General features: G+C 38.4%; 1 protein-coding gene across 1 annotated transcript in view; it reads left to right on the top strand.

Annotated features, from left to right (window-relative positions):
• LOC126647517 (chondroitin sulfate proteoglycan 4-like) overlaps positions 1-20,253 on the top strand; it is a 40,795-nt gene that overhangs the window by 2,957 nt on the left and 17,585 nt on the right. The window contains exons 2-6 of the mRNA XM_050329817.1: positions 5,202-5,365; positions 5,959-9,528; positions 10,363-10,833; positions 11,440-11,616; positions 17,339-17,537. Coding sequence (XP_050185774.1) covers positions 5,202-5,365; positions 5,959-9,528; positions 10,363-10,833; positions 11,440-11,616; positions 17,339-17,537 — 4,581 coding nt within the window. The remainder of the gene's footprint in view (positions 1-5,201; positions 5,366-5,958; positions 9,529-10,362; positions 10,834-11,439; positions 11,617-17,338; positions 17,538-20,253) is intronic.

Here is a 20,253-nt window from a genome sequence, read left to right as displayed (position 1 = left end):
GACAGCTGTTCATGTGGTGCTGTGCTTGAAACCTTGGACCTGGCTGTAAAGCTGTTTTAGTGGGAAGGAGCTAGAGAAATTATTTGGTTCTGTGGGAAAACTCTAGGCATGTTTACAGTGCAGGATATGAGTCCATGCAGTAATTGCAAATGTATCCTTTAATCATTCTTCCTTTTTTAAAAAAAGCTTGTTACATGGGGTACCTGGAATTTGGTGCACTTTCACTGATGTTTTCTCTCTTTTTGATCTGTCTCCACTTTTGCTGTACAGTCAGAGCAAACAAGGCTTTTAAAGTTATTAATATCACAACAGCTTTATATTTGGTATTTATAGGCTCTGAACACTTGTTTCCACCACTCAAATCTTATCCCAAGAGAGAGTCTTCCTATTTTATTTACGTTGGAGGCTGCGAGCTGTTTTTCCTGTGGTTTAGGGAAACAAAGTTCAGACTTGCATCTTCATCTGTTGAGACCTGCATGTTTTATACTAGTTATAGTAGAAGCCATTGGGGCTCAAGGTATCATTTTGTTTGCCTAGCATTTAGTACATGAGGACTCTTAAGTGAGGCTTCAAGCTATACTTCTATATAGCTGAAAGTATTTGTACTATTTGGAAATGTGCCTTCATCTCTAGATCTCTAGTACAACCTCTCCACCTCTTATTGACTCACCATAAAAGACTTGTTAGTACAGAAGAAATGTAAAGTATGGAAAAAACCTGTTTTGCAAATGGAGGAACAAAGGCTGCCCCAAGATGGGGGACAGAGTTATCCATGTTCATAGCTCATGTTAACTGTGTAGTGAGTCTGAACTTGGTTTCTTGTGGATACATTTGTGCGGTTTTTAGTTTCAGCAGTGGAGAAGAGATGAGGCTTAAATTTATTTCTTTGTGCTTTGAGTACAGAAAAAAGAGGAACATTATTCAAGGTGTAGCTGTTTGTTGAATCTGATAATGTTTTTAGCACTAGAGAATGAAAGCTTAACAAAAAGATAAAATGCCAACCAAATTCCACCACTAAATGATGAGTGAAGAACCTTTTGCTCTGTGACTATGAAGGATTTTGCTATGCCTGGCGTGATTTCTTGTGGTTACTTCAAAGAAAGATGTTGTGGGCAGAGCTGGTCAAGAATCTTCAGTAATATTGTTTGAAACACAATTTTCAAAACTTACACTTCCTGTGTAAACAATACCTGTTGTGATGGAAGTATGTGTAAGAATTTATAGCCCCAGGGTTGAGGGTTGGCTCTTAAGGGGGAAGGTAGAGGGTGGGGACTACAAAGTAGTCAGTAACTGAGTTTGAACAGATTTTTAAATATGCATCCCAAGTGGTTATGCCTCTGTTTTCTTGAGCCTTTGTGTATCTATTTCTATGTCCATAAAGGGACATTAATAACTGATATAGATCTGGCTGTCATTCTCAGCTGCTTTCACTTGCCTTTTCCATTTGAGGCCCAGAGGTGTTACAGAGTAAGTCGTCTGCCCAGGCACTGCAGATGAATCTTTCTCTATATGACATACTGAATTCCATGTTTCTCTATATGACATACTGAATTCCATTCTCTCCAGCAAGAGACCTTCAAGGCTGGTAGTGCTGGTTGAACTACACATACTTTCTGTAATCATTGGATTAATGTCAGATGGTCCGCAACAAAATGTCCCTCTTTCAAAACACCAGATTAATTTTGAGGTCAGTCATAACACAGTTTCAGCCAGAAATCATTCTAAAAATGTCTACTCTAGAGGAACTTGATTCCTGTAGTGTAATAACATGATTCTTAGTTTGGTCAGTACAGAAGCAGAAATCATGCCAAGGCACTGTGGGTGGTCTTGGCCCAAGATCTCGTTCAGTGTTGAATCAGTGCCTACCTGCCCCACCTGCAGTGATGGATTCTGACTCTGAATTCAGAGTTTTATGGAAAGCAAAAGCTTTACTTATGTTTCTTTTTTTCCTTTTCAGGAAATTCATATATAGTATAAATATCAAACTTTTTCCCAGTGGTGCACTGCAAAATATTGACTTTGCAGCTTCGTTCTAGTTATTCCAAGTTGTACTTAATAATTCATAGATAAATTTATCTTTCTGCTTAGTTGCTTCCCAAAAAATCCAATGTTTTTTTCCCCACGTACTCAAGTCTATTGAAAATATAGTGTATTTAAAGTAATTTTCTATTTCCATCAGCAATCATTACTTTTCATTCAGAAATCAATTGAATTTGGGGGCTGTTTCATAATGAAACTTTCAGGATATTGACATCTGTGAAAGATTTTGATTTCATTTGTTAATTTCTGAGGAACTTGACTGATTAATTTTAATGGAATCTCTTACTTGCCAGATCTAAGGGGGTACTAGGATATAATGTAGCAAAATGAACATAAATGCTTCTTGGAGGCTCAGTAGGGTGAGGAGAAGGGTCTGTCTTCTCAAAGTGAAACCTCTTTGTATCCATGTTACATTGATGTTCTGATGTTACTATGATGCCGAAGGAAAAGAAGTCTTCTTTTGATCAGGACAGGTTATTTCAGACAGCAGGGTTGTGCTTCTTGTGGTCTTCAGGAAGTGTCATGGTTTAACCCTAGCTGGTAACTAAGTACCACGCAGCCACTTGCTGAGTCCCTCACCTTATGGTGGGATAGGAAGGATAATCAAGGAAAAAAGTAAAACCTGTGGGTTGAGATAAGAACAGTTTGAAACACAGTAAAATGTAATAGAAGTATTGAAAAGGGAAACAACAAAAAGACAGAGAGAAGTAAAACTGAAAACCAACACGTGATTGCTTACCACCTGCTGACTGATGCCCAGCTGTCCCACAGTTTGTATACTGGGCATGTTGGTCTGTGGTATGGAATATCCCTTTGGCCAGTTCAGGTCAGTTCTCCTGGCCATGATCCCCCCAGCCTCTTGTGCATCTGCTTGCTGACAGAGCATGGCACATTGAAATGTCTTTGACTTAGGGTGATCACCACCATGTCACCAACATTATTGTCCTACTAAATCCAAAACACAGCACTATGCTGGCAACTAGGAAGAAAATAAACTCTATCCCAGCTGAAACTAGAACAGGAAAACAGTATCTCTGTGCATCATTTACTGAGGTGGGAATCAGGGGACTCCTCTCCCTTACCTGTGGTACTGGATCTACAGTTCTATAGGGTAGGGACAATCTCCTGTAGTCCATCTGTACATTAAATGGTATAGTGATAGTCCCAACCACTGCCAAAATATGAATTTAGCACAATATAAAAAATTGTAAATACTTGTTTCCTGACTTATTAGTTAGTGCTTTCTTATGCTGGGGATTTGTCTATAGTTTAGTTATTCCAATACTCACTTTAAAGGGGAGGTCTGTCTTTATTAACTCAACAGAATAATATTTCTATGTACAATAAATAGCATAGGTTCTCTCAGTCTATAAATTTTATGTAAGACCTGTAAGGTGTATTAGAGCTATTTGAGGAAAGCTTTTTTTTAGCTAGAAGTGCACTGATGAAGAAGAATTCCTTTGATTCCAATTGGAACCAACTTTCCTTAGCACAGTGGTGACTCTTCCTTTGGAAGAAATATGTGTATTTCAGTAATCTGGATTTTTCCTGTGTTTCTCTGGGTGCTTTATATAACTTATTATTACATAGTTTTTGGATGTGGGCTTTGCTGAATGTTGTTCTTGGGAAAGCTACCTAGAATTTTTGTATATCTTACAGCAAAGTTTTAGATACTATTAATGATTATTTAATGGATCAGCTGCTTAATGAGATCTTTGATTTAGTAGTCTGTGCAGAATCCAATACAGAACCTGAGTTAAAGTCACACTTCATAAGAGTCATCAGAGCGTATTAGATGCAGCACAGGGACAGCTAATGTAGGGACTGGAATAATTAAACCTCAAAAAGCAGTTAGGCTTGACTTTCAAAAGAACTGTGTTAAAATGAGGGAGTTATTTCAGAATGAAGCTAAAAACTGTGAAATAAATATTTAACCGGTGGTGTCCTTGCAGAGTTGTGTCCAAACACAGCTGATAGCATCATAAACCCTGGCAAATGTAATTTGAAAATAGACACATCTGGGAGAAAAAAGGATCAGTTTGAAGGAGTCAAAGCTTTTACTAAATCCTTCTTAAATACATCAAGAATAAAAAGGCTGCAGAGGGTCTGTGCAGACAGTTGATTAAGTTATCAGTATAAAAGAAGCACTCAGAAAGGGCATGGCTACTTGCAGAGAAGCTAAATTAAGTGGTGTTTGCTGCTAACTGGGAGGATTCCCAAACTGATTTTTTTTTTTTTTTTTGGGGTGGAGGCAGGGAAAGAGAAGGGTTGACCTAAAAAAACTTGAGGGTGAAATAACTTGCTTGCTAAGAGTGATAATTATCTCATGCTTTTAACTCCCTGGGTACCTGAAGCATGGACAGTGGCAGATTTTATGCCAGTATTTAAAACAAGAATGACCAGGAGTCTGTAAGCCTGATATCTATAGCTGTCAAATTTATAGATACTGTAACAAAGGATAAAAGGTGCACAAGTGAGTAGGATCAAGTTGGCAGGAATCTGTACAATTTCTTTAAAGATAAGTTCTGGTTTACAAACCTGTTGCAGCTTGCTTGAGTGGGTGTGCAAGGTGTCTAAGATTTAGATTCTCAGAAGGTTTTTGATAAAGTTTACCATCAGAGGCTTTTGAACAGCCATTGAATAGGAGTGCAAGGCTTTGTATATTAAGTAATGGATTAAGTAGGAGGAGGGGTAAATGATTGATTTCTTTTTTTCATATGTCAGAGGGAAGTTACCAGCAGAGTTTTTGAGGCTTTGGTCTTAGGATTTGTGTTGTTCAGCATAGTAGTAATGGGGATGGTAAAGGCAGTGAGTAGTCAAATGAGAGAACTTACTGATGTTACAGTTCTTCAAGGCAGAAAAGAATATTGGAAAGAAATTATTCAATATAATTGCACTGTTCCTACAGTTCTCAGTCACCACTGTTGGAGTTTGAACACTGGGCTGTATTCACGCCATGTCCATACTGGTATGGCCATAGGGCTCTTATTTAGTTGCATGGACTGGTGAATTTGGTATCTGAGGCTTATTTTAATTTGTATGTATTTAAGTTTATAGAGAGTAATATAAATTTTTTACATACATTTAGCTGTAGATAAGAAAAAGAGGGTTTTTTATGTGTATGATTAAATTTCCTGTTTGTTTTCCTTTTTTTCTTTCAGTATCATTTTACGGTGATAGCTTTGTGGAGCTGAACAGGGCAGAGGTATGCTCTCAGACATCCTTACAGCTGCAGTTTAGAACAAGCAAGGCACAGGGACTGCTTTTTCTTGCAGCTGGGAAGAGAGATTATTGTTTAATGGAGCTACACTCAGGATATGTACAGGTATGCTTTATAACTGTACCTAAAAAAGTATGTGTACCCTGTATTGCTCAGTGTTTTGATTTAAGCTGTTGTCTATAACAAGTCTCAAAGTTTCTGTTTAAAGAAATGGAAAAATCACAAAATATAATTGATAATTTCAAAATATGGTATTTATTTCTTATAGTTGTATCTCTATAGGCCTTGAGATATCTAGATTTTAAAATCAAGATCATTGTGTTCAAAGCATGACATTCAGTAAACACAAAATTTTAGATTTGATGATGTTAGCATCATAGAAAATGTTTGGATCCAAGTAATTGTTTCTCTGCAAGGTAAGGTCTTGAAAGATTATTGTCGGTTGGATTCTCAGGATTGTTGTTCCTAGCAGAACTGCAGAGTAGTCCATTCCTGCTTCTGTGGTTACTCAGGTTGTATTTGTCATGTCAAGTAAACCTACACAGAATTTTAGTGGGATTTTATTTTTTTCAATTATATTTTGGAAATTAAGTGTTTAATATGAAGATGTATGAAAATTAATGTATTAACAGTATATTAATATATGACTGCAAAAAATGCCATTTGGATTTTGATAGTTAAAATTCTGTCTCTTGCAGTTAAGAATTAACTTTGGTGTGGGGGAACGAGTTCTGCATTCTCAGCAAAGATCTCAGCTAAATGATTTAGCCTGGCACCTGGTTGAACTACATCATGAACGTGATAATGTCACATTGGTAATTGATAAACATGATAGAACTAGTGCAAAAATGCCTGGAATTCTCTATGAATTAAACATCGATTATGGATTCTACATAGGTGGTACTAGTAAACTTGGTCTTCCCTACCTTATTGGAGCACTACCCAGTTTCCGAGGATGTATTGATGATGTGTTGTTCAACCACAGAGACATTCTGATGCCTCTGAGACCTTCTCCTGGCTTCAAAACCATCCATGAAGTTTCGGTGGGATGCAGTGATGAATTCTTTGTAGGTGAAGAAGAACCCATTAGTTTCTTCAGTTCCAGGTCCTATGTTTCTTTCCCCTCGTGGAATGTGGACAATGAGGGAAGCTTCGAGTGTACATTGCAAACCTCAGCTGCACGTGGCTTGCTACTTTACCACCCTGGACAAGTGGGAGATTTCATTGCAATGGAAATGGAAGGTGGTTTAATTAAAGCTCATATTGGAAAACATAGACATAGAACCCAAATCTCCTCTCATAGATCGGTCAGTGATAGTCATTGGCACTACATCAAGCTGAAATTTACTGCAGAATATTTGCAGCTGACTTTGGATGAAGAAACTGTGAAAAAATCATTACCTCCCCACAGTAAGCTGCCACTTCTGAAGGGATCCCTCTTTGTTGGTGGTGTAGAAGACAGCATTCGATCAGAAGTGGTTAAATTAGAGCTAATCTCAGTATCTGGGAAGTATGCCAGAGGAGGATCCTTCAAAGGTTGCTTAAGAAACCTGAAAATCAACTCAGAAAAGAAATCACTGAAGAATGTTCTGGTAACTAAGGACATTTCAGCTGGATGTGAAATACAGAGTGCTTTTAATACAAATCTTTCTTTAGAGGTGGCTGTAAAGAACCCTCCTGTGAAAGCAGCCCCAGTATTTGCCATTTCCCATGAAAGCTCTGTCTCTCTGGGCAAGGAAGACAAGAGCCACCTTTTAGTTTTAAGTAACTTGATTGTGCCAGAGGGTGGACAAGCTTCACTCGAATCTAAGCATATTAAGGTCAACTTAGACTTTGAGAAATTAGGAATTCATCAATCACAAATTCTTTTTGAAATAAAGGAACCACCTTCCTATGGAGACTTGAAACGAAATGTTGGACCAGTGCAGGAGGTAAATACATTTACTATGCAAGACGTGTGGCAAGGAAAGATTCTTTATGTCCATGATGGTTCTGAGGATACTTACGATTATTTTAATTTCTCCATTTCTACAAGCAGTGAGAAGATCGTGCCTCCATATTTGCAAGAAAATGAGCAGCATGTGTTTAGCATTACTGTCACTCCAGTAAATGATGCGCCTGAGATCATACTTCCTGAGGGAAACTTGCTTGTTCTCTTAGAGAACTCAAAGAAACGTTTGACTAGTGACCTGATAAAAATTCTAGATAAGGATACAGATTCTCAGGGTCTCAGTCTTTCAGTCCTTGGAAATCTGAATGCAGATGCAGGATTTTTAGAAAACTCAAAGTATCCTGGAAAAGCCATTACTACTTTTTCTAATGAGGACTTAAAAGAAGGCACTGTTTTCTTTGTCCACACAGGTGTCAAGAACTCAAGGATTGTTCTCAGGGCAAGTGATGGTGAGAAGGTGAGCAACACTGTTGTGTTACGTGTCATGGCAGTTCCTTTGGATTACAGAGTTGTCAACAACTCAGGAATAAATCTTCTCCAAGGTATTACAACTCTTATAACACCTAGGCATCTGGCAGTTGAAACAAATGCTGTCTTCCAGGAACTGGAGATACGATATGAAATCACAGAGCCCCCTCAGTTTGGTCAAGTCCAACGGCAGCATTCAAGGGGGGAATGGAGGCAAGTCAATTCTTTTTCTCAACGCTCTCTTCAGCGCAGCCGTGTGAGATACTGTAGCACTTTTAAAGAAATTCAGCTGGAAAATGTTACCGACCAATTTAAATTCAAAGTTAGTGTAGGAAACAGAATCAGCGAAGAGCACACATTTCCAATCAAAGTGAAATGGTTAAGGTACACTTTATTGAGACACAGTCCTCTAGAAATTGAAAAGTCAAAAAAGAAGTACTTGAATTCTGATAATCTTTTTGCTGTTATTGCAGATCTAGAAATATCTGAAGATGAGCTTCATTTTAAATTGCTCTCTCTACCAAGGAATGGACAGATACTGCTTAATGACCGGCCTTTGAAAAAAGATTCAGTCTTTAGCCAAAAGGATATTACTGATCAAAAAGTGGCCTATGAATTAATCAGCAGATACCATGAAGACAACTATGATTCATTTAGATTCCTCATTTCTACAAAGTATCTGGAATCAAATTTGTATGACTTTGAAGTTTACATCAAATCAGATTTTGGAAACATTATTTTGACTAACAATGGCCTTAATGTTACTGAAGGTGAAGGAGAGTTAATAACAAGCACAAAATTGTTTGTGCAAACAGTAAATAATAAAACTTTCCACTATAAAGTTATACAGTTTCCTAAGCATGGGAAATTAAAACTTATTGATTTTTCAGGCCCTTCTGAGAATAATGACAATCTTACAACTTTTACCAATAAAGATATAACCAGTAAGCGCCTTATGTATGTGCATGACGATTCTGAGACAACGTTTGATGAATTTCTTGTCAGAGCTTCCAGCAGAGAGTCAGGAGAGTGGGCAAACTTTGATCCAGAAGTACAACCTTTGTCAGTAGAAATTAAATTCAACATTTCTGTCCAGCTAAAGAATGATGAGAAACCAATACGTGTGATTGATACGATATTTAACATAGTGAGAAATGGGCAACGATTATTGACATTGGCAGATCTTTGCTATCATGATCCTGATTCTGATTTTGATGATGGACAGTTGCTGTATACCAGACGTGGTATTTCCAATGGGGAATTGGTGCTAACAAATGATACTTTGCATAGGCTCTACCAATTCAAACAAGCAGACCTGGAGCAAAAGCAAGTCCTATTTCTCCACCGTGGTGCAGATTTTGGGCGTTTTGTGCTTTTTGTGACAGATGGCAAGCACTACACTTCTTTGCTTCTGGAAGTTAATGCCACTGATCCTTATGTTAGATTGGCAAATAATACAGGATTGTTGGTTCAGAAAGGGAAAGAGGAAACTGTTTCAACAGCTAACCTAAGTGCTACTACAAACCAAGACATAAGAAATGATCATGAACTTACGTATGAGATACTCTCTTTCCCAAAATATGGAAGAATATATGTAAATAATCTATTGATGGATTCCTTTACTCAACATGATCTGATAAAAGGGCATGTAACCTACAGACATGATAACAGCAACAACTTTATTGACAAATTCAACTTTACAGTCCATGCTAGAGATGTCCATCTAAATGCTGAAGTGCAGGTTCGCATATATTTGGAAAGTCATCAGCAGCTGCCAAGGGTTGTGAACAAAAACAGTCTCTTGGTTGAAGAAGGAAAACCAGTTAAAATCAGTAAAGGAAAACTGCAAGTAAGTTAACTGTACTGTCCATTCCTCTGATTTTGTTGCAAGTTTTCCTCACTCTTTTTTCAGCCACTGCAGTGTCTTTAGTTTGTGTCTTAATTTCTTTGACTCCTTTTGGTTACCACTAATATGACTGCATTCTGGATGCTTAATTGTGCAACCTTCCATTTATAGGAAGGAAAACTGATTATGTTAAAGGAAAAGGCTGCCCATAGTTTTTTGCCTTCATTGTATACTGGTGCTTGAAAAAAATTAGGATTTGGAGATGCTGCATGTACACATATTGGTTCTAACAATTGTTGGTGCTTCATGTACTGTTCTTAGTTGAGCTGATGGGAACTGCCAAGGCAGAAAGGGTTGTGGTTCATTCAATTTGGAGCTAGCCCAGTTAAAACAGTTAGAGGACTACATCCAAAATTTTAAAAACATCAGGTCACAAACCTGAGACCACTTCTGCTTGGTTAATTATTCCCTGCCCGTTGTTTGTGTGTAGCCTTCCAGTAACCACTGTGAGGGGCTCTGACAGGACATTGCTGTGCTGCTGAAATCCTTGTTTCAGGCAAGGATCTGTAGCTCTGAGGCCATCACTTAATTCCCCAGTGTATTCCTTTTCAAAATTACAAAATGTACTTGGGGTTACAAAAGGCTCCTGTGTCACCTTTGTTTAATATGTGTCTGCTCAAAGCATTGCATTGTTTTGGGAACTGTGTAACTCAATTAAGGAATGCCAGTTTAATTAGGTGGACAATCCTAGGGCTAAAAGTGAAAAATTGAGAAGAGAATTATAGTATTTCTCCTGTTTCCATTTGAATAATTTTGGGATATTTCCCTAAATTTAAGGTTGTTCATGAAAACAGTTCTCCATCTGAGATTGTGTTCACAGTAAGAAAGCTTCCAGTACATGGATACATTCGGAAATTTTCCTTGGAAGAAAGTGATCTCAGTTTTGACCAAAGGCCAGTTTTGAGCTTCACACAACAAGATGTCGACGAGGGCAAAGTCCAGTATGTGCAGACAGTTTCTGACCAACTAGAGGACCGTTTTTTTCTGGATGTTACCAACGGTGTCCGAACAGTGAGTGGAATAGAGATCTCCGTAGACATCATCCCCAGAATCATTCCACTGGAAGTACAGAACTTCACAGTAATTGAAGGGGGCTCGAAAGCCCTGGTGGAAGACTATCTAAAGATTTCTAGTAGACATTTTGTTGGACTCAGCTGTGAATTCATTTTAACTGAGCAACCAAAACATGGGTATGTTGAAAACTCTCATGTTCCTGGAATAAAGTTAACCGCATTTACCAGAAAACAGGTAATGCATTTAGATTCGCTTTACTGTAATCATGATTGATTCTTTGTATTGCTGAAAGCTATGGAATTTTGGTGAGATGTATGAGTTTGAGCTTTATTGTGGCCTGAGTCTAATATCTTTCTGCAGTTTCTAGCTGGTCATTTGGAGTGGGGAGGGAGGGTGCCTTATGTTGAACCACATCACTTCCTTGTGTGCTTCTGTGATAATCACTGCAGATTGATGGGCCACTCACACTCAGGCAGAGTTGTAGATACTCTGGAAATGTAAGACAATGTAAGGCTGTGGGTACATTTTGAGAAGACCAGAGGTTATAGTGTGTAGATTGAACAAGGAAGAAAGTGGAAAAAAAGTAATTTTTCTTAGGTCGTGTCTTTGCTCCCAAGCAGCCGGTATATGCATGATATGCTGATTTTCAGCCTTTTAGCTCCAAGAAACAAAATAGGGTCCTAAGTCACCATTTACTAAGGTGAGCATAAATAAAGTCTTAGAATTCATAAAATGCTCATACAGTAAATACAGAGGGGCATGACTAGACTTGCGTATTTTTCAATGTGACATTTATTTTCTTCTAGCCTCTTTAGTTTTTCAGCTTGTTGTATTTTGCAGGTGGAACAAGAATTAATCTACTATGTTCATGATGACAGCGAGGAACTGATGGACAGTTTTACTGTGATAGTAAATAACACAGAGTTGTGGAAACAAAGTTTGCCCCAGACTGTATTTGTAACTGTTACAGCAGTAAATGATGAAGCTCCTGTTATAAAAGTTAACAAAATTCTTCAGGTATGTTAGTCAACATTTTGAAGTGTTAAAATTATTACTGTTATTTTTTATGCTATTTAATGCACCTTCATTAACAGAGTATTAAATTTACCTCTGGTGGGATAGTCAATATAATAAATAGCAGTCCTGGGATTTAGAGAAATTAATGCTAATGAAAGGAAGCAGTACATGGCTAATTTGTTTAGGAAGATTCTAGTCACTATGAAGAACATTTTCTACTATTTTAACGTAAAGTTTGTCTAGAAGGCTGAGTGAGCGTTCTTTAAATCTTGAAGTTACATGAAGTCTCTTGGACTGACCTAGGGCTTGTGGGAGTGGTTGGCTTGCACCTGGATCATTGTTATGTGTTAGTGTTGTTTGCTAGGGTGTCTTGAGGGCTGTTAATGAACATGTAACTTAGAAAAGTGCAAAGAGAGTGATGATGAGAATGCCAGCTTCTCACTAGGAAGGCTTTGCACAGCCTTCCTCCCTGTGCCTCTTGCCATTAAGTGCACTAAAGAGTCAGACCTGCTGAGGTACATTCTGCTGCCTGCTCCTGTCTGGATGTCCCAGTGGGATGGGACAATAGAGAATTGACTATATATTGGGTATTTCTTGTACTAAACAGGAATGTTTCCTTCTTTAAAAGTTGCAAATAATACAATGCAGTCCATGCAAATCTAGGGTGTTACAGAATATTGGTGCAGGCACTAATTGGTGCAGGTGTGATACTATGAGCTAAAAAAATGGCATGTTAACTTGTTTCTAATTCTACCTCCCCCCCCCTGAAATCCTGAAGAAAATGTTAAAATTGTTTACTAATGCTACATTTTGCACTTAGTAGCTGATTTTTTTAATCTATTGATCTTTGAAAGAAAAAATCTACAACAACTATTACTTCAGTTTGAGCACACTTTCAGATTGATTAATTAATTAATTTATTTAGGTATAGCATCGTTATTTTTTTGTCTAATGGTAGCACTCAGTGACCAGAAACAATTTATTATGGACACTGTGCCCATGAAGCCCCCATTTCCAATCTGAAATCTGATGAGTAAAAATAAATTAAATGACTCAGAAAAGCAGAATAAAATGAATTTGGGTCAGCTGATGAACCAGTGGTCACAGTAAACCTACCTGGGAGACACTAAGACAGAGAAGATACTTAGGAATAGGTTTGAAAGAAGCTGAAGCAGGGTGTTTTGAGGTGATCATAACACTGTGTTATGTATTTAGCCTTTTCATGAGAGAAAAGACATTTTTAAACAACAATAGTGATGGTGTTGGACAGCTTTGCAATGACAGCGGGTAGTCGGTTATGATCTGCCCACAACAGAAGACACCCTGCTTTGTGCAGACACTGCTGGGCAGAGGGGAAGACCCCCTTTACAAGCATTTGAGTGGTACAGAGCAAAAACTTTCCTGGTAGAAGTAATTACAATGGTACTGTGCAGACATCAGCACAGCATGCAGTAATGTTTGTCTAGCCACAGGGTAAAAGGCAGTATGTCCAGTCAGACTCCATTCTGGTGCATTACTGGCATTGAACTGTAGTCTTAACAAAACTAAGGCTGTGCAGTGCGTGGCAATGCAGTTTATGGATTTTTCTAAAAATGTCTGTAAGTCCGGGCTTCCAAGAACAGTGATAACAGAGCTTCACCTACTAAAGTTGATCCTTTCCACTGGGGAGGCTGTTTGCTTACCCAGAACAAGGCTGCTGCCTCTGTGCCTGTGATTTTGCTAGTCATGCACATGCTGCTGTTGAGAAATAACCTTTGGTTTTGACCAATATGCACACATGTCGTGGATTCACATGCAGTCTGAAGCAAAGCTGTCTGTCAGGTTATATACTGGGAGGAATACACTGAGGTGATTCTTCTTCAAATCAAACTTGCACATCTGAGTATGTGGGAGAAAATGGGTTTTTCTTAGTCCTGCTAAGTACTGAGATGATACAGGCATTCCTGTGTAGAGTGATATTGGCTAGCCCCAGGTTCTAGCCAAGCAGTTTGTGCTCCTCAAGGGCACTGCTAGTGGTGGCTGCTGAGTAATAGACTGTTGCTTTTAGAAATACAGTAGCTCTTTCATATATTTTGTGGAGTTGGGAATGTGTAAAACTATAAAATGAGGGACCAGTACTGTGAAAACTAAAGTCCAAGTGAACTGTTTGAGTTGACTGAAGTTCAACCCCTCAGAAATTTTGCCAGTCACAATATAAATAGTTAGAAAGCAGCACTAACAATTGTTAGCATCTGTTGAGAAATAGCTTCAAGTGAAGAGCTGCACTATATAGCCAGTGATGTTGGTGTGGATATATGGAAGTTAATTTTGGCCTTTGTCATGGGCTTCTGGCCAAATGCCAGAAACTGTTGGTCATGTGCACACATGCTGAATGAGTCGAACTCTAGCTCTCCCACTTCAGAGGCATCTATAACATCCCTTCTTCAAACAACCTTGTCTGTCGTTATCAAGGTTGTGAACACCATGGAGTTTGTGTGACAGACAACCAAACATTTTGGGAGTTGTTTTTGTTTTTTCTCTAGGAAGTGAAAGTAAGTGAGGGTTTTAGGTGGTGTTTAGTGGCTTTTGTTTGTTTGTTTTGATTTGTTTGTTTTCTTTTCCTTGAATTTCCTAAGAATTTATGAAGTCATGTATGAGATACATAAAGTTTTATTGTCCTGAGAGCTTCTGTAATGTATGGTGGTAATCCTTGCATTGTATTTAAAGCCTTTCGATTGGAACAAATTCATGAGTTGTATGGTTACTTAGAAACTTCTATTATCAGCATTTTAGGTATAATTTCCTAAAATTTCCACCGGTTCTATAAACATTTTTTTTTCTGTGTTGGGAATGGGTAAGGGAAATGGGATGTTTTTAAGAAAATTACTATCCTGGCATTACTTGCTGCATTTATGTATGTGTTTAAATGTATTTGTAGGTAGCAATACTGTGAGATGACTGTATCCTTCTGTTGCCACAAGGGGGCTATATTTTCCTACAATTAGGTTTAAAAAAACCCAACCAATGATTTTTTTTTTATTGCTTTCTCTAAGTCACTCTCTAAAGTGTTAAAATGGCTATGAATACAGAATGTCTGGTAGGATGTGTGGCATGCAAGGAGAAACTGATGAGCTGAATGCTGTAAGTAGAACAGAATGAATTATTTCCCATTGGCAGGGTCATGAACCTTTTTTTGGACCATGGCTGTGGGATATGTAAGGCACATGCAAAACTAGTGTAGTGCTACATCCTGGAATTTCAGACACACTTTTTATGGTGTTCTTCATGGACATCTTGATCCCAGATATGGAAAATAAGCTGCTTGTACATTTCTTGCTGTACTGTCAGTGTTTGCTTCCCTATTGCTCTTTGCAGCTATTATATCTCCTTTCATTCCTCAAGGATCATGTTGCAGGTCATGTTTAGTACTTAAAAAGCATTGTGTGTTAATGTGCTGGAAAAATAGAATTAAATACTGGCATTATAGAAAAAACACTTTTTTCAGTATTTAGAAATTATAATTCTTTTTTCCTTTAGTAAGGAAAAAATTTGAAACTTACTAAGTCATTTGTAGTAACATCCATAGTAATTTCTTATATTTTTGCATATTCTGTATGTGACCTTTTATTTTCTGTGTAGAATAATCTACACAAGTGCTACTAAGATGAGGGTCTCGATTCAAAACCTATGACACTGATATGCATGTTTGATACCACTCACTAAGTCACCCTTTACCATTAGTTATTATTCTGTGTATTCATAGGTGTCATTCTACATCAAAATTTGATATTAGTAATTGCATTGCAGAGAAATATATATTTCAAGGGAGAAAATAGCTATTTGCTGGTTGCAAGATATTTTCTATTATAAACTTATTGTTCAAACTTTTTTCCTAATTATAAAAAAAACCCATTTAATTTCATGTAATATCTCTTTTTTCATGGCACATATTCTGTGACACAATGTAGCCTGAAATCTTTCCTCTATTGAAGTATGGTAGCAAAACCCCCAGTGGCTTTAAAAGGTTTTCTTCCATGGTTTTTATTAAAAAGTAAAATTATTACTTAGGGAAAAATCTGTGATTGCTGATTTTTGGTTTTGGCAGAGGTAAAATGACCTTTGTCAAAGGTCATTCTTCAGGTGTTTGGTGTGATGTTACTACCAGATATTTATTAATTGTACTAAGACCTTAGGAAGGGATGATGCAGTGTGTGTTTTGAAGCTCAAGTTGAGATATTTAAAGGCTTAGGCTTTTAAGATTGTATCTATGATATAACTTCTGTGTGGAAATAATTGATACTGACATTTTGAATATTTAAGAATTTAATTTCATATTGAGATAAATATGTATTGTTCTTTGTAAGTAGTTTTGTCTGTAATGGCAAATAAATACAGCAGAGATGAAGAATAAAATGGGCTGTTGCTTATCCTTTCCAAGAAAGGAATTAACCAGTAAGATGCAGACGAAACTCAGAAAGCAGTCCGTTCTGCTTGCAAGGAGAATCTTGCAGTTTCTCCATATCTTCAGCTAAAAAACGAAAAAGCAATTCATGCAATCATCATTGCATCATAAAATGTTAAGGGTTGGAAGGGACTTTAAAGACCTTCTAGTCCCAACCCCACTTGCCATGGCAGGGATACCTCCCAGTAGCTCAGGTTTCACAAGGCTTTATTCAGCCTGGCCTTGAACACTTCCAGGGATGGGGTATCCACAACTTCCCTGGGCAACCTGTTCCAGTATCTCCCCACACTGACAAGTAAAGAGTTTCTTCCTAATATCTAGCCTAAATTTCCCCTCTTTCTGTTTGTACCCATTACTCCTTGTCCTGTCACTACAGTTCCTGACAAAGAGTTGCTCTCCAGCTTCCCTGTAGGCCCCTTTCAGGTACTGGAAGGTGTGATGAGGTCTCCACACAACCTTCTCTTCTCTAGGCTGAACAGCCCCAAATTCCTCAGCCTGTCTTTGCAGGGGAGGTGCTCCAGTCCTCTTACCAACTTTGTGACCCTCCTCTGGACTTGCACCAACAGATTATTTATTAGAATTAAGTAATGATTTTTATACCATCTTTCTAAAAACTTGTTAGCTATTGGTCTGAAATCATGACCTTACTAAGTGCTAAGCAGCCATAAGAGGTGTTGGTTCTTTCATCTCCTACTGAGCTGAACACCTCTGTGGATTGTTTGGTGCACTATGAAAGGGTCTTTAGTGTGTGTTGTTAGAAGGAAATAATGCAGCTACAATAAGTGTTCAATTTATGTTAAAGTTTTTGCTGTCCCCAGGCTGTTTTTTTAATCTTTTTTTGCCAGGGAAAGTAGAGCATATTGAATGCGTTGCCTGCTGTGAAGTATGTGACACTAGTATTCATGTGTGTGTGTTGGAAAGTAGCTCCTTAACTCAGCTATCATAATGCAATTTTTGTTATGTTTGTTAGGGTTTGCGTGGTGCCTGACAAATAGAGCACTTGTATTGCAACTTGCTGAAACTTTAACTGGTGCAGGGTGTGTATGCTTGTACTGTTCCAAGGTCTTGTATTTTGAAAACCATTTGCCAACATTAACTCTTCCAGTCTATGATCAGAGGTTCGGATGGGCAGTCAGGAAACTTGCATAGCTCTAGTGTACCAAATCTTTATTTTAGTCTTTCTTTTTCTTTGAGTTATGTATCATCCATCCCTGTCCCCACCCATTCCTCCTATTTTCTTTTGTGTGCATTTTATTTATTTTTATTATTTTGTTTCTCTAGGTCTGGGTGGGTTCAGTCACAGAAATAACTATTGATGACCTCTGTGCAGAAGACAAGGATTCCTCACCATCAGAACTGGTGTATTCCATTACTCCACCTAGCAATGGGCACTTGGCTCTGAAGTATTCTCCAAACAAGAGCATCCTAAGTTTTACCCAGGCTCATATAATTGAAGGGCATCTGGTATTTGTACACAATGGTATGTGATTTCACAAATATCAGGCCTGCTACCAAAATACTGCCCTTATTCACCGTACTTGTGTTTTTAATCCTTTACAGATGCCATTGTAATGTCACAAAGATCTCAGCATTTATGTGATACATGATCTCACAAACTAAACAGAGAAGTGTCTGATGCCTACTTAAATGTGTGCTTACTGGGAAACCTTCGTGTACTTGTGCTTCATTTAATAGCAGCCTTCTTTCTGAAAGCAGTTTTGCAGTAAGGAAATGTTGCCATGCAGCTTTCAGAGATATGAAATCCACGTTTTTGACTATTGTGATTGAAAATCTCCTGAAGCTTTTCTGCCTTTCTACAGTGCAGAGCTGTTCATGGACCAACAGTCTCACAGACACCTGCTATGGTGTGGTGATGGATGATCAAGCTGTGCTTCATCTGTGTCCCTTTCAGGCTGTGAAGGAATTCAGCTTTAAACATTGTCTCTTTGTGCTAGTGGCCAGAGCTAGAGGTTGGGTTTATTGTGCATTTGGAGGAATTTGTGGGGAATAACGAAGTCAGGACAGCTTCATGCATCCTTGACTGGCAGTGCTGGGAAGCCACAAGAATGAACATCCCAACAGGATTCCATCCAGAGAAAGAGGTGGGGATTTTATGTGGACATAAGTGATTATTTCCTACTTCGGCTCTGTTACCACGTTACCTCAGTTGAAGGAAAAAAGTTGTTCTACAGAAGGAAGAAACAATTTTTTTAGGATGGAGATAGGTGAGGTACAGCGCTCTCTGTACAGCTCTCTTCAGCCAAGGCAGGCTGGAGTTCCAGTACTCCATTGGCTGCAGCAGTCACTCTGGATCTGTGCTGTGTGTTCATGAGGTTAACGTGCTCTGACCTATGATGAACTGTCTGGCAGAGTGCATATATGTTACTGAAGTTGCTTTACAAGCAGTTGCTGGTCGGCTGTAAGAATCCTGCTCAAATAATTTGGTCAGGAAATTAAGGGTCAAGAGCATGAAAAAAGTAAGCCAAGCTATTTAAATTGTTCCAAGGGAGACTTTGACATACATGGTGGTAGGACAGTTGTAGTCTCAGTGTGAGGAAATCCATTCCATTCTGTGTTCCTGAAAGGGTACATGCATATCTGTAGTCAAGTGAATCTTGATTAATAAAAGTGAAAAGAACAGAAAATTTTGTTTTCAAGTGAGTGGGAATGTGGCTTGTACAGTAATTTTATAACATAAAATTGCCCAGGTCACTTGTCAGGCCTTGCAGCTGCTCTGTCTCTGCCATCTGCTCAGTCTTCATGGCCTCCAGAGCTTCAGAAAGGACTCTGGATATTTTGCTTTCTCTGTCAGTGATTTTTTTTCCTCTCTCATCTTAAACTGTTGCCAGAAATGTGCTTGTTACTCTCATCTTCTTGCTCCCAGCCTTGTCCTGTGACCTTTCCTTGTGTTTTGCTGTCACTCAGGTTTTTATCCCTTTTCTCTGTCCCTTGTCATCAGTATTACAAGTGTGCACTAGCTTCTTTGGGTTCTCTTGTAAAGTACGCTGCCTACTCTTCTTACTCACTGTAGCCCTTCCAGGGGGAAGAGCAGCATCTGCTTGCCTGAGACAGCCCTTCCATTCCCGGGCTACTCCTCATGGCACCACACATTTTTTACATCTGTACCTGGCAGTGACTCTTCATTCTTAGTATCTTTTGTACTGGAGTACTAAAGAAAGAATTTGCTTTTATGCTTTTAAGTTAGACCTCAGAACTTTCCCTTCATCTTTACTCAGCCTCATACATTACATTTTGCTGCTTATTCTGTGCTGTGAGTTGCAAATCTCTCCCTTCTTTCTCATGTTATCACCTTGAATGTTTTGTTTGTTTCTTCCATAATCCCTGATTGTTCTGTCACCCACATAAAAGCAGAACCAGAATGTACCTTTCCTTTTCTGTACTCCTCTTTCAGCATGAGAATTCCTTCTCTTTTCCACCCTTCCTTCACTTCAGAGTACTTGCCTCCCACTTCTTCAGTATGGGGTCTGCCCAGAAATCCTGCCAGTATTTTTCGTAGGGCAGTAGTGAATTGAACTCTTGTTGGTTCTGAAGTCTTAGTGTCTTTTCAATGCAACTTTTACAACCCTCTTTTTGGTGTCTTTATCGCCTCTGATCAGATGTGTCTTTAAAAATTAATTGATAAAATAATTGATAAAGTAATAAGTGCTCCACCCAAGCAGAAGTTCGAGATGTCGTTCTGTTCCTAACTACCGATGACAAAACATCTGTGTCAATTAAGCAGCTGACCTGCATTAGCCAAAAAAGCAAATGAGGCTGTGTAAGCAGGTTGTTTTTTTTTCCCAACCAAATGCAAATACAAGACTCCTTGATGCCTTTTTAAATAAACAACTTCTTCATTTATATCAGGAGAAAACATCAGAGAATAAAAACTGTTAAAATAAAAAGTCTGTGATGTGATTTTCCAGAGCTGCTTCATTGTCTGGCTGGATATAAGAGCATTGTTTAGGGGTGTTGTTAACTGTAATCTCAGAACCCACATTTGATTCTTCTGATATGTTAGTTTGTAGTTAAGCAAGATGTTCTGATCTTCATATGCAAGGCCTCTCTGGCTTTCAGGATCTGTATTATGTCAGCAGTATCTTGTGGCTAAATTGGGCAAAGCACATAGAAGAGCATGGTAACTCTTTGCAACAGTTAATGTTTCAATCTTCTCTACCTAATTCAACAATCTGAGA

Source organism: Myiozetetes cayanensis, unplaced genomic scaffold, assembly GCF_022539395.1.
Source record: "Myiozetetes cayanensis isolate MyiCay16 unplaced genomic scaffold, myiCay2020 scf4, whole genome shotgun sequence".
NCBI classification, from domain to species: Eukaryota; Metazoa; Chordata; class Aves; order Passeriformes; family Tyrannidae; genus Myiozetetes; species Myiozetetes cayanensis.
This window is presented reverse-complemented; position numbering and strand designations above follow the sequence as displayed.